General features: G+C 33.6%; 1 protein-coding gene and 1 long non-coding RNA gene across 2 annotated transcripts; one reads left to right on the top strand and one right to left on the bottom strand.

The window, feature by feature from the left end:
* Nucleotides 1–248: 248 nt before the first annotated feature.
* Nucleotides 249–7,793, bottom strand: LOC127151267 (uncharacterized). The gene is made up of 5 exons (XR_007824112.1): nucleotides 7,609–7,793; nucleotides 7,418–7,502; nucleotides 6,045–6,152; nucleotides 4,470–5,761; nucleotides 249–602 (listed from the first exon to the last, which is right to left on the bottom strand). It is a non-coding gene; the product is annotated as an uncharacterized LOC127151267 (long non-coding RNA).
* A 5,289-nt stretch (nucleotides 7,794–13,082) lies between these two features.
* LOC103495066 (coumaroyl-CoA:anthocyanidin 3-O-glucoside-6''-O-coumaroyltransferase 2) lies at nucleotides 13,083–14,700 on the top strand. Its single transcript, XM_008456502.3, has one exon. The coding sequence runs from the start codon at nucleotides 13,103–13,105 to the stop codon at nucleotides 14,519–14,521; it is 1,419 nt and encodes a 472-aa protein (XP_008454724.2). The 5' UTR covers nucleotides 13,083–13,102; the 3' UTR covers nucleotides 14,522–14,700.
* The last annotated feature ends 426 nt before the right edge of the window (nucleotides 14,701–15,126 follow it).

Here is a 15,126-nt window from a genome sequence, read left to right as displayed (position 1 = left end):
TGACTATTGCAGCTAATATGAGAAAATGCAAGATCTACATGTTCGACTCGATGCCAGATTATGTTGAGCAAAAACTTGTAGATCAAGCTCTTCAAATGCCTGCATGATGCATCGCCTCACTCACAATTGCAATTGGAGTGGACCTCCATTCAAAAAAGTTTAAATATGGCCCTTGACCAGTACTCAAATCTACAAATACATTACAGAGAGGATGTTCATTAGATTGTTGAATTTTATGTTGTAAATTTATTGAATTCCTTCTAACACATGCTGATCATGATTGTTTAACTGTAAAAAACATGAAACTGTTTAAAGATTAAAGGTAATATTTTCATGACAGAATCTACAACTCTCCAATCAAAATGAGATCTAACAGGTTGAATACAACCATTGTATGTTGTTGATAATGTTTCTCTATAATAAAACTCAGATACATAAGAATAGGTATCTAAATTAAGCATTCGTAGAACAGCAAGAGCATGTGCACAAGGAATTTCTTCAACATCCCATACTTGGCAACTACAACATCCCACGTTTAACTTCACAATAAACTATTGATTTCCATCTGTTACTTGGTATTCAGTTGTACTTATTGGATCAACCTAATACATAACACAAATAAATACAATTAATAACGTAAGAAAAAATAGATTTCAATCTATATTGGATAGAAAAAGATAGCAATATATCTCCAAATGTTCAAGATAAAATAAAAAATAAAAAATCTTACCAATAATCTTCTCAACTTTTCATGTTCTAAACGTAGAATGTTCTCAGCTTAAGAAGTCAAGTGACTCTTCATTGTAGAAGCAGCTTTACTTTGTTCTTAAAACCACTTTTGCAATACATCCCTAATTGAACAAAGCATCGATGCCACAGGTAGTTCTCTAAGATCTTTAAACACAGAATTTACACTTTCTACACAATTTGATGTCATCATTCTATACCTTCGTCTACGTGAATATGCCCGAGACTACTTCTCAAAACCAATACTACTAAGATAATTTCTAATATTTGAACAAACATACTCCATGCATCTTATGTGGTATTCAAATTCTTCAACAGTGTAGGCATAAGCACAGCTAAAGAAATACTTATCAAGTAGTGGATCCTTAAAATGGAGTTTCAAGTTACTTAAAAGATGTTTGTGCACACATAACACTCAACATCAGGAAAAACTCTTAAAACTCTTTTGGGGATGCTGAGATGCCTATCAGAACAATGACTAAATTAGCCCACTCTAAAAAACTACTTCGTATCTTCTAAAAAAACCATGTCCATTATGCATCATTTTCAGAATCTACAATGGTAAAAGCAAGAGGGAAGATTTGATTGTTACTATCTTATGATGAAGCTATTAATAGGATGCCACCAAACTTACACTTCAAAAATATCCCATCAATAGAAATAATAGGTCTACAATATTTCCACACCTCAATTGAAGCACCAAAAGCCATAAACAAAACTTGAAATGACCACTATCATCCATTTCTAAAGCAATGCATGTACCTATAATAATTAAAAACACATTTCTATCAGCACAAACAAGCGATCGTTTAAATTAGTTAAGCGATCGTTTATATATCTTTAAGCGATCATTTAATATCGTTTAATATTTAAACAATATTAAGCAATCATTTACATATACAACACTAATATCTAATATCGTTTATAAATGATCGTTTAATATCTAAAAAATTTTAAACGATTGTTTATATATAAAAAACTGATCATACTTGGGTTAGATTCAAGCAATTTATCAAAGAATCTTGAAATCAATGCATACGATTCAACTGTGTCACCGTGTAATATCTTTACCATATGTTCTTTTGCCCTCCAAGCTTTCTGGTAACTTATATTAACTCCAAGATTTGTACGAGCCTTATGCACAATCTTGAGGATGAAATGATGTACTAAACTTTAGCCCTGTTCCTATTGCTTCCTATAAACTAGGCCAAAATTTAGAAGTAAACCTCGGATCTCTATCTGAAACTATAGACACTGGTACTCCATACTGACTCACAATCTTATCAACATATGATCTAGCTAGCTGATCTAACGTAGATGTCGCTTTAACTGGTATAAATCATGTCGTCTTGGTGAGTCTGTCTACTATTACCCATATACCATCATGTCTACTGGATGTACGAGGTAATCCAAACAGAAAATCCATATTAATATGCTCTCATTTCTACTCTGGCACTGGCAAAGGATTAAGAAATCCTCATGGCTTCTGTCTTACTGGTTTAAGCTGTTGACAAATCAAACATCTATCAACATATTCAGCTATCTCTTACTTCATTCCAGGCCACCAATAAGTCTTCTTTAACGTTTTGTACATCTTTGTGTTACCTGGATGCATAGCGTAAGCTAAACTGTGATCTTCTTTTAGAATAGCATTCTTAAGCTCACTGATATTCGCAACACATAATCTTCCCTATTTAACAATGGCTCCATCTATTCTCATCTCAAATTCCACCTCTAAGCCTTTCTTAGATTTCCCAAGCTTCTTCTGTAAATTACTGTCCTCTAACTCTGTTCTTACAATCTCAGTTACTAGAGAAGAGCGAACCTGAAATTGAGCTAAGAGACTTCCTGAATCCTCTATAGTTACTACTGCCTTGGAACCTCTTAACTCATTCAACAAAGCTACTCGAATACCATACAAGGCACTCTTTGGAAGTCTTGACTTCCTACTTAATGCATTCGCTACTACGATAGCCTTACTTGGATGATACTCTATAGTACAATCATAATCTTTAATCAGTTCTAGTCATCGCCTTTGTCTCAGATTTAGCTCTTTCTGATCAAAAATATACTTTAGGCTTTTATGATCTGTGAAAATATGGCACTTTTCCCCAAACAAATAGTGTCTCCAGATTTTTAATGCTAAAACAACTGCTGCTAGCTCAAGATCATGGGTAGGGTAATTACACTCATGCTCCTTCAACTACCTTGAAGCATAAGCTATTACATTCCCATCTTGCATAAGCACACAACCTAATCCTAGTCTTGAAGCGTCACAATAAATCACATAGTCCTTCCCTGTTACAGGAAGTGCTAGAATAGGTGCTATGACTAGTCTTTTCATCAATTCCTGAAAACTTTGCTCGCATTTATCTAACCACTCAAACTTAACATTCTTCCTTGTCAAAGCGGTCAAAGGCAATGCCAATCGTGAGAAATCCTCAATAAAACTCCATAGTATCCTGCCAAACCCAGGAAACTACGTACTTCTGTCGCACTAGTTGGTCTTTCCCAATTGACAACCGCTTCCACTTTTTGTGGATCGACACTAACTCCTTTTGTTGAAACTACATGCCCCAAAAATACTACTTGTTCCAACCAGAACTCACATTTGCTGAACTTAGCGTACAACTGTTTATCACGTAGAGTATGTAGAATAATCCTTAGATGTTCCTCATGGGCTTCTCTATCAATCGAGTAAACTAATATATCATCAATGAACACGATCACAAACTGATCTAAATACTGATGGAAGATCCTTTTGTTGAATGGCATAACTCGAAACTCATAATGCCCATACCTCGTTCTGAATGTTGTCTTAGCAATATCTGATTCTCTAACCTTCAACTGGTGGTATCCTGACCTTAAGTCAATCTTAGAGAACAATGCTGCTCGCCTTAATTGATCAAATATCGATGTGTGGTAAAGGATACTTTTTACGTATTGTAACCTTGTTTAACTGGCTATAGTCAATACATAATTTGAGGGTATCATCTTTCTTCTTCACAAATAGCACTAGTGCTCCCCAAGGCGATACACTAGGCCTAATGTATCCCTTGTCAACCAGTTCTTGTAACTGCATCATCAATTCTTTAAGCTCGCTTAGAACCATTCTATACGGTGCATGTGAAATAGGTGTTGTTCCTAGTAATAATTCAATGGTGAACTCAATCTCTCTATCAGGTGGCAAACCTGACAGATCATCTGGAAATACATCAAGAAACTCTTTCACCACAAGAACATCTTCTGGCTTCAGCTTTTCTCTATGCACTACTACGATGTATGCAAGAAACGTTGTGCAATCCTTCCTCAGCAATTTCTCAGCTTTCAAAACTGAGATTAAACTTCTAGAAACGACTTCCTCATACCTCTAAAAACCACTTCAGCAAAGCCTGGTTTTTTGAAAACTACTTCCTTCCTATGGCAATCCATAGATGCATAGTGAGCAAATAAGAAATCCATTCGCAATATTACATCTAACCTCTACAACTCTAATGGTAGCAAGTCCACTAGCATACTGATACCTTCTACTAAAATTTCACAATTACGCAACACCTCATTGACAAGTAAAATGTCACCAATAGGAGTGTATATAGCTAACCCCTCAGATAAAGGCTCTAGCATTCTATTCAACTTAGTCATAAATATACTAGAAACAAAGGAATGCATAGCACCTAGATCAAATCAAACATCTGTAGGTACATTACAAATAAGAATCGTACCAGTAATAACGTCTGGTGCATCCTCTGCTTCTTGTTGAGTCATAGCATAGACTTTTCCTTATTACCTAGGTCTTCCAAAAACTCCCTTTTGCCTCGCACCACTGGTGCCCTCTGTTGGAACCACTGAAACTCTCGATTGCTTAACTGTCTGGGACCCAACTTCTTGATCTCTCTCAACTTTCATGTTCAACTGCGGACAATCTTTCTTGAAATGTCTTGGCTGTCCGCACTGGTAACATACACTGGCACCCACCAAACACTAACCTCGATGTTCCTACCACAACTTGTGCATGATGTTCGCCTGACTGTACTAGCAACGGACTCCTCACCTGGTTGCGATCTTACTGTTGATCTAGTGGGTTGACTAGGTATTCTCTGGCTTTGTCTCTGAAAAACACTACCATAACTCAAGTTCCTTGATGCTTGGCCACCAGACCGATTCTTAAAGTCTTAACGGCTCGAAATATTTATCCCAGGTGTGAACCTCCGCTGCTCACGTCCTTTAAATCCACTAGCTGTTGAAGTCATACGACTAAGCTCCACTGTTGATTTCTCTTCTATTATACTTTGCTCCACACGAAGGACAGTCTCCACTAACTCAGAAACATTCGTCCATTTAGCAATGGCTGTAATTAGGGTACGTATTTCAAAACGCAACCCTCTTTCAAACCTTCGACACTTGTCACTCTCAAAAGCCACAATAACGTCAGCATACCGTGAAAGCTCGGTATACTTCCTCTCATAACTCGGTATACTTCCTCTCATACTTAGCCACTGAAAGTGATCCTTGTTTCAACCCCAGAAATTCATCCCTCTTGGCTTCGCAATATGTGCTGGGATAATACTTATCTTCGAATATGCCTCTAAAAGTCTGCTAGTCCAAAGCACGTGCATCACTGCGCCTAGCTAATATAGATTTCCACCATCCTTTAACCTCCTTTTGCAACAAAAATGTGGCCAATCTAACCTTTCGCACCTCAGAACTATTCATCACATCAAAACACTTTTCAAGAATATTCAACCAGTTCTCTGCATCAGCTAGATCTATGGAACCCTCAAACACTATAACCCTAACTTCTTCAACCGTTCAATTTCGTCTGCCTTTTCTGGATCACTAGGCTCTACTCTCTCTTGCCTTCCTATCTTCTGTGCAGTTCTCACAAACTGCTCATTTCCTGCCCTACCTCAAACTCTTAGGGTACTAGGTTCCCCTACAGATTGTCCTTAGGTAGAACCTTGCATCCCGTCTTAATTCTGTCGGCGTCGTCTGCGAGTACGTGGTGGCATGACTCCTATCATATGTTAATACATTAGACATAATATAAATACTTAACTTAAATGCATGATACTAAATGTCTACTCACATATTAATAATAATTGGACTTACTTCTACCCTTACCTAAACCATAATTCACTAGTTTACGAGTAAACTTAGTAAACCTTGAAATTAACTGATTTCATGAGTAAACCTAAAGACACCTTAATAATAATATAACCAACAAAAATTTACACAACTACAGCTTCTAAAGCTTATACAAAACGTGGAGTATCTATAACATACAAGGGTATACATACATCATAACACAGCAGACTCTATGCCAACCTCGAAACACGTACTGGCAATCAATAATGGAGCTTCAGCAGACTAAGGCAGTCTATCAGCCACGGGAACTCGATCTCTACCTGAAAAATGGGTAAAACATTTTGGAAAGGGTGAGTTATAAAGTTCAGTGAGTGACTCATTTTAAAACTATAAATTTAAAGATAAGAGCACGTGAAAACTTTATACATATAAATCTGTTTATACAAGTCGTAAATGTAAACGTGTAGTAGTAAGAATAGCTTTCTCAAATACTCAGCAAGGCATATCAAGTATATCATAATATTTTAACTAACATGACAAATCTACATTGTGTAGGGTACCCCCAGTACAACAACGTTTACAAGCTCTACGATGTAGTGGGGCCCGCCCAACACTTCCATCGTCTTTGTCGTAGTGGGAACCGCCTAGCACTCACGACAACATCATTGTCATGGAGTTCACTAAACATCAACAATGAAATCTAACAAGTGTGCAAACGGTAATCTCTAGTCTCAGGCTCAAGATCCCAGTCACGTAGTTAATGAAAATTTCATAAATCATCTAAAAATATTAAAACATGCCTGCTTATAAATCTTACACATAGCTCAAACTTTACTCAGCTCTTTCCTGGAAAACTGTAGTTCTTAAAATAAAACTTCTTACTAATTCATGCTTTGCTTAAAACATTGTGGTTTAAATACTTTTCAAACATTTAATATCCACGTGCTAGCATAAATTTCATTAAGAAATCTAGTCTCCAAATGTATACTTGAAAATAATCATGAAATTCAAATACCTTTCATGGCTTCGTAAATAAACATTTATCGCATTCAATCATAAATAACAGTTATGGAAAATATTTCAAAATTGGTTTTGTCACTCACAGTCTTGGGCTAAATCCTTGGTTTGTAAGCCTTATTTTATTCTTCTCGACCTACCAAAAACCCAACCGAGTATTAGAACTCTAAACATTCTGGTTTTCTAAATATATACATAACATGTCGCACTAAAGATGACGCTCACGAAAACAAAGCTTAAGATATAAAATCTTATTTCAACAACTCTATGAAATTTCCAGATTTCTAACATAAACTTCAAATGACTATAACTCCCTCAATACTTAACCAAAATGAGTGTTATTTATATCAAAATCTTCACTTTCATGTCTGCTATAATTTACCATTATGAAAGAAAATACGATTCCCAATAGATTACTACAGAAATGGCCCGAAACAGAGAGAGTTCAAAAATGGAGTCTTCTGCTATCCCCTAACTTGTTTCTGAACTGAAGCTTACTTCTAATCATATTTAGCTCACAATTTCTTCATAAAAGTTGTAGTAAATTGAATAAGCTTTCCAGCCATACCAAATAGAAATCCTAACGCCATCGGTACACTCTGAAATACAAGAAAAACCAGAGACATCCAGAATTTGCATGAAAACCAGCTACCCTGTTTTCTTCATCAAAAAACACCCAATGAATATCAGAATTTGCTCCAACTTTCTTCATAAAATTTGTTTGAAAATGCGTTAACTTTCAGTAGACGTAAACTTCACCTCTTAATTCCATTTGAAGAGTTCAAAAAAAATTAAAAACCAGTGATGTGCAGAATGAACCAAGATTCTGCCATGGATATACTTTGCTTGAGTTCTCCTTCTCTTCTTAAACCTCAAAACTCTAGTAAAATTCCTCTTCTTCTTCCTTCCAAACTCTCTCTTAAATTTTCTCTGTAAATTGAAGAAGGAAAAATGGAAGATGGATGAGAACTTTAAAAAGAAAAGGTTTGGCGGTGAAGGGAAGAGAAGAAGAAGAAAAGAAAAATGAAAATTTTCTTCTCTTTTTTTTTTCCTTTTATCCTTTCTTTTTTTCTTTATTTTACCTAATAAAACCATTAAATATATATATACTTAATTTCCATTTTCTTTTCTTTTCTCTTTTTTTTTCCACATTTAAAGAAATTAAACCAAGAAAATATTGGGTTTAAAGCTATTATGCAAAAACACTTTGAAAGCACTTCTTTACTTTCAAATAAACTTTTTTCCATCAAATCAGAATAATAAGAGATGCCTCTTATAACTTCATCATTTGAAATAGAGGAAGAAAAACCTATATTCAATGACATATCACCATTCCCCCGTACACTACTAGATGAAGAAGTTGTTCCCAAACAATCAACACATACATGCGCAACTAATGGATGTCTACTAGTTGCATCTTTAACAAAAGCTAAATACCAAGCAACATCATTGTCCTTCTTTATCGACACCACAGTTTGAACATTACTTTTACCCAAATCAAGTAAAACAGATAGTTCTACTGATTCATCTAATTCAAGTTGTTCACGTATCAAAGAAACCAAAGAATTAAAGCTCACTCGCATATCTACCAAAATTCCAGACATTGAGTAATTCTCATAAACATTGCAACCATTCCATTGACCTTTGTAATATTCAACAATAGGAATTGACATTGTAATCTGAATATATATATATATATATATATATATATATAAAATTAAGTATTTAGATGTAATAAGATAATACTAAACGATCGTGCAAAGAAGTTAATAAATACTAAACGATCATTTAACATCAACACATGATCTTTTAAAGACGCTGATCATTTAAACCATCGTGCAAATAAGTTAATAAATACTAACGATCGTTTAACACAAATACATGATCGTATATAATAAATTAAACGATTGTTTATGTGTAAACCATCATATCTATTTTGGTACACGATCTTGTAAGCCCTCGTTCCATTTTCTTTTATGTATATTAATATTCTTTAAGTTGTGGAAAACAAGTTGGAATACTTTTATGCTCCTTAAGGTTGATTCGGGTGATAAGAAATTTTAGAACTATTTTAATAAAACTTAAATTTTTAAGTTTAAGTGTTGAAAAGAATGAAGAAGGGTGAAAAGTGATTTCAATTAGAATTGAAGGGCATTTTGGTCATTTTTTTTATTATTATTATTATGTAAAAAAACGAAAAAAAGAAAAAAGAAAAAGAAAGTTGGTTTTCACGCGAAATCAGGAGGCCTCTAGTTTTTCTTGTATTTCAGAGTGTACTGGTGGAGCTAGAATCTCTACTTGGTATGGTTGGAAAGCTTATTCAATGAACTACAACTTTTATGAAGAAATTATGAGCTAAATATGATTATAAGTAAGCTTAATTTCATAAACAAGTTAGAGGATAGCAGAAGACTCTGTTTTTGAACACTCTCTGGTTCGGGCCAATTCTGTAGCAATCCATTGGGAATCGTATTTTCCTTCCTTCAGTTAAAGTATAGAGAACATCCAAATGAAGAGTTTGACATAAAGAACACTCATTTTGGTTAAGTATTGGAAGAGTTATGATTATTTGAACTTTATGTTATGAATCTGGAAAATTTTGATAAATGTGTTGTCGAGGTGATTTTGATATGGTTTTAAATAAACTATAGTGGGTTCTCTCATGTTTGGGTGCTTGTGTCGTTAAGAGATTAATGTGATGCTAAAAGTCCAAAGTTGGAATTTTTAGAATAGATTAAAGCATGAAGGGATAATTCAATTTAAGTCTTGGAAGAGAGAAATTGGAGTCTTTGGAACATAAAATAGTTTGAGTTGGCTTTATGAAGTACGTTGAAGATTGTTGTTTCATTTTTCTTTGTGAAGTTAATTGATAAATCTTAATCTTTGTTTCAGGCTAAATTGAAGTGGAAAAAGCGTAAAATCCTGTGGGATCGAATAATTGCTTTTGAGTGGCTTAAATTCAAGTATTTTCATTATAAATCTAGTATAATTATTCTAGTATGAAAATTTAGAATATGATTGCCTTATGATTTATGTGTTATAAAGGTTTTCAAAATCTTCAACAATCTTCATAACCAAATACAGGATGTCTTACAGTAATACAAACATATACTAAACATTCTATCTTCATGTCGAAATATATAATTCCGAAGTTTTATAATCAACTAAATAGTTCAAAGAAAAACGATATTTAGAAAACTCATCGAAACCAGAAAATTTGAGATGATATCAACAGACTAATATACACAATCTTGATTGTCCAAGATGACAAGAAGAGAAACGATGTAATTGAAGATAACATATATCAGAGCAAATGTTGTAAAAAATTATGAAAAATAACTCGGAATAGCTCGAATGATCAAAATTAAGACAAAGATGAAAGATATATAAAAGACAGAGATGAATAACTCGGAAACGACGATCGTGAAAAACTCGGGAAGAAGAAGAAAATCATATTTGAAAGATTAAGGGCAAATAAAGAATTCTAAAAAATATTTTGCCTTCATGGGTTTGTTACACGGGCCACAAATAGTTTACAGTTTTGTTACATTTATGTAAGTTTTCCTACATTTAATCAAGGGGCTCTTGCAAATATGACAATTATAGTATCATAAATTAGGCCTATAGCACATCATTCTTACATTTGCAAAAATAGCAAAATTGAAGCCCAACCCGCATTTTAAAATTACAAAATTACGAAGTTACCCTTCAGTCATTACTGATACACCAATATATACGGTTGATACACCAATATATACGGCTGATACACCAATATATACAGTTGATTCACCAATATATACCGTCGATACACCTGATTTGATGTACTGCTTGTACACTTTTTTTTACTCTCTAATACTTCACGGATACATATTATTAGTTAAAAACACTTGATACGTTGTTGATACACTCAATCAATTAAATACACTTGAAGCACTAAAAATGATACACTTTATATATCGTTGATACACTTGTTATTGTTAATTGATACACTCGATAGATTTAATACACTTAATCACTTGCTAAACTTTATTGATACATATTATTAGTTTGATACACTTGATATGTTGTTGATACAGTTGCTTAACTGTTGATATACTCAATCGATTAGATACACTTTGATGCACTAAGAATGATACACTTTATATACCATTGATACATGTTAGATATCGTTGATACACTTGATAAATTTAATACACTTAATCACTTGCTAAACTTCGTTGATACATATTATTAGTTTGAAATACTTGATATGTTGTTGATACACTTACTCAACTATTGATACACTTAATCAATTAAATACACTTGATGCGCTAAGAATGATATACTTTATATATCGTTGATACACTTGTTTGTTTGCTAATACATTTGATAGATGTAATACACTTAATCACTTGCAAAACTTCATTGATACATATTATTAGTTTGAAACACTTGATATGTTGTTGATACACACTGTTGATACACTCAATTAATTAAATACACCTGATGCACTAAGCATGATACACTTTATGTATTGTCGATACAGTTATTATGGTATGTTTACAATCTTAATAACATGTTGAACATCATTGTCGCCTATAGTCAACAAATTAAAACTAAAAGTTCAATACATGACTCAACCTAAATTTTAGTATGAATCAAGTTCACAAAAGAACCAAATGATGATATTGCTCCATCAACCAAAACACAATTTGTTTTGTAATCCACATAGTAATGTTGCTCATCCCATTGACCACTTTGAAAAACAATTACTGCCCATTTAACCATAACTACAATGAACTGCAACAATTTTGGAAAAATAAAAACCACGTAGTAAGTATATTAGTCAACTAATACATATAATATAAGTATATCATACCGTTGATATAAAAAACTGATACAAATTAAAAAAAAAAACAAAACCAAACGTAACTAAATAAAACCAAACTGATCTACAAAGTTTCTTTCTATAAAAGATATTATGAACAAATAAAAGAGATGAGGAAGAATTAATCGTAGCCCTAATTTTAATAAATAATATATGAGCAATTTACAAAAATAATATTAGCGCTTCAAAAAAGGGGAAGAAATACATACATATTTCCTGTTTTCCTTGAAGAAAAAATGAGGAGAATAGGAGAAGAAGACGAGGACAAGATGATAAAAAAAAGAGAAGCCGACGAAGAGGGAGAAATCTAAAAGAACGAAACTGAAGAGAGAAGAGAAGGACGGTGGAGAAGAATAGTGGAGAAGAGGCAGAAAAAGACGAGAAGAAGAGAAGTAGGTGAATAGGAGAAATGATGAAGAAGAACGATAGAGAAGAGAAGAAGAAAACGAAAAATGAAGGAGAACAATAAAGAAAAACGAAAGAGGAAGAGAAAACACCAAATAAGGGCAATTTTGGAATAATAAAATGAATAAAATAAGAAATATCAACCAAAATTAAAAATTTGCTATATTTGCAAAATTGAAAATGTTAGTACTAATATTGCTAAATTGGATTTTTATTGTGCCATCTAATACAATTTCCCTTTAATCAATTCTTGTAAAGATTACACCACTAATAATTATCTTAAATTCAAAGAACAAAAAATAACGCCCAAAAATAAAATTCAAGGTAATTGAATTTAACATTACCTTAATTTTTGGGTGTTACAATATCGGATTTCAAATATGTACGTGTCGTTAATAACAATGAATTTATGTTGGAAATCTGTTTATAATTTATTTTTTATTTTCACCTTTTTACTAATTTGGAGTATGAAAGATGAAAAGCATTCACCAAATTGAGATGCAATGGAGACGGTGAGATTTGAATAACAGGTCGTCCCTTAATTACGTACTAAAATAGATCTATTTGATAGTTGAGGTATGCTATTTTTAAGAATTTCAAGTTTAATTCTCCTATTCTGTAAAGTTAATTTATACATTATGTCATCTTATGCAATAAATTTCCGAAACGTTTTTGAGGGATTGTCAAACAAATTTCCAACATTTTATAGGGATTAATATTGAACAAATTTCTAAAATTTGATGTGGGTCGTCGTGGAAGTAATTACCAAAATTTGATATAGATCGTTGAAACATATAGTGTACATGTGGTCCTTCCATAGCTGTTGAACATATAAAAAATATATATACAATACAATATAAAAAAACTTTGTTTTTTCTTTTAATTCTTTAACATGGGTTATTGACATAGAATATATATAGAAGAGGGTTTGGCTTCTCCATTTGCACCATTATTGAGAAAAAGGTTTGTAAGAATCAAACCATGATTGAGGTTAAGGTTGTAAAGCGTTGTTATGTTTGTCCACCAAAAGGTTCTGTTCCAACCACAAATATCCCATTGAGTTTTCTTGACATGTATTGGATTATATGCCCTCCTGCAAGACGCTTCTTCTTCTACAACTTCCCTCATTCCACACAACATTTTATTGATAACTTCTTCCCCACCCTCCAACAATCCCTTTCCCTAACTCTCCAACACTTCTTTCCTCTAGCTGGAAATCTCATCCTCCCTTCACAACCCAACGACAAACCCTACATTCTTTACACGTCGGACGACAGTGGTGACGATCTGCCGCAACTGATTGTTGCAGTTGCAGAACCGTCATCAAATCAATTTGAACATGACTATTTTGACATCCTTGTCGCGGATTACCCCCAAACTCGAGATGCCAAAGAGTTTTACTCATTGGTTCCAAATTTGCCCAAGTCACGTGTGTTACCAGACGGAGCACGTGCGTTCCCTCTTCTAGCAATCCAAGTCACTCTTTTCCCTAACCGAGGTCTTTGTATCTGTGTCGTGTTTCATCACGCAGTTGCCGATGGGAAGGCAGCTCATCACTTCATCAAATCATGGGCTACCGCCTCGAACAGTACCTCAACCCCAACGTCGGCCTCGTCCTTGCCTTACCACGATCGGACGACGGTCAAACACCGGTATGGGTCAAACATAGACTCCATCTTTTTGAGGGCACTGTCAAGTTGGCGTTCATTTCCAATCATAGAAAAACCCATTAGACATATGGCCCCTTTAAACACAGATAGAGCAACATTTGTACTAACCAAAACCCAAATCCAAAAATTGAAAGCTTTGGTTACATCATCATCATCGTTAAGAGTATCTGGGTTCATAGTTACATGCTCCCTCATTTGGAGTTGTATGATAAAATCATCAATTACAACCCAAGAAACCAATGATCGTGATGAAATTTTCTATCTTTTATTTGTAGGAGATTGTAGGAATCGCCTCAAGGAGCCATTACCACCAACATATTTTGGGAACTGTCTTGATATTTGTATTGTTGAATTGAAGAAGAAAGAACTTTTGAAAGAAGATAGCACTGTTGGAGTGGTGGAAGCCATTGGAAACAAAGTCAAGGAATTAGAGAAGGAGCCACTAAAGATTGTGGAGAAATGGTTTTCAGAATGGAGAAGGTGTGATGAAACAAAGAGGCTGATAACTGTTGCTGGCTCCCCAAAGTTGAGGGTTTATGACACAGATTTTGGATGGGGAAGGCCATGCAAAAGTGAAATTCTTCATGTTGATAATTCTAAGGGAATTTCATTGCAAGAATCAAGAGACGAAGAAGGTGGTATAGAGATTAGTTTGGGACTCACTAAGAACCGCATGGATCGTTTTATTTCCATTTGGGAACATAGTTTGAAGCTCTTTTGCACGTCGTAATTGAACAATTAATTGCCCTCAAATTCTAGAGGTTTAGGTTTAATTTTTAGTGATGAAATCTTTTATTTGTGTGTTGTTTCTTTTACACAGAGTTTTGCAAGTTAGATAATGGATATTATAAAAGTTGAGGGTGAAAAGAGCGAGAGAGTTTTTTTTCCCGAAGATTGTTAATTGGTTACAAACGGTAAAATAAATCTATCAAGAATTGAATCTTGTCAATGATAGACTCCATCGATGATAGACTATTACGAGCAATATAGTCGCACTATTAGACTTCAAAAGTTGCATTGAAATTTTGGTTCTTATTGTTCTAGTTGCAACTTCCACGATAATGTTAATTATTTTTATGCAAACAATTATAAAAGAAAGCATTAGCCAAAACTAAATTTTGAATCAAAATTCAATATAAATAATTTTTAGTTAATAAATGTATATTTGAAATAATCAAAACAAATTAAAACTAATAATTTATTTTTTTATACCAAACCAAATGTTTTTTTATATTAAATCAAATTAAAACTAATAAAAACTCAACTTCAAATTTGAAGTTCGCACATTTTTTTATAAAGGGATTTATCTCAAATTTTTGGAAATTAATTAATGTT

The sequence above is a fragment of the Cucumis melo genome, chromosome 10 (genome assembly GCF_025177605.1).
Source record: "Cucumis melo cultivar AY chromosome 10, USDA_Cmelo_AY_1.0, whole genome shotgun sequence".
Lineage (NCBI taxonomy): Eukaryota > Viridiplantae > Streptophyta > Magnoliopsida > Cucurbitales > Cucurbitaceae > Cucumis > Cucumis melo.
This window is presented reverse-complemented; position numbering and strand designations above follow the sequence as displayed.

Excerpts from the sequence above, each read along its gene's own strand:
- LOC103495066 (XM_008456502.3), top strand. The coding sequence starts at position 13,103 with ATGATTGAGGTTAAGGTTGTAAAGCGTTGTTATGTTTGTCCACCAAAA.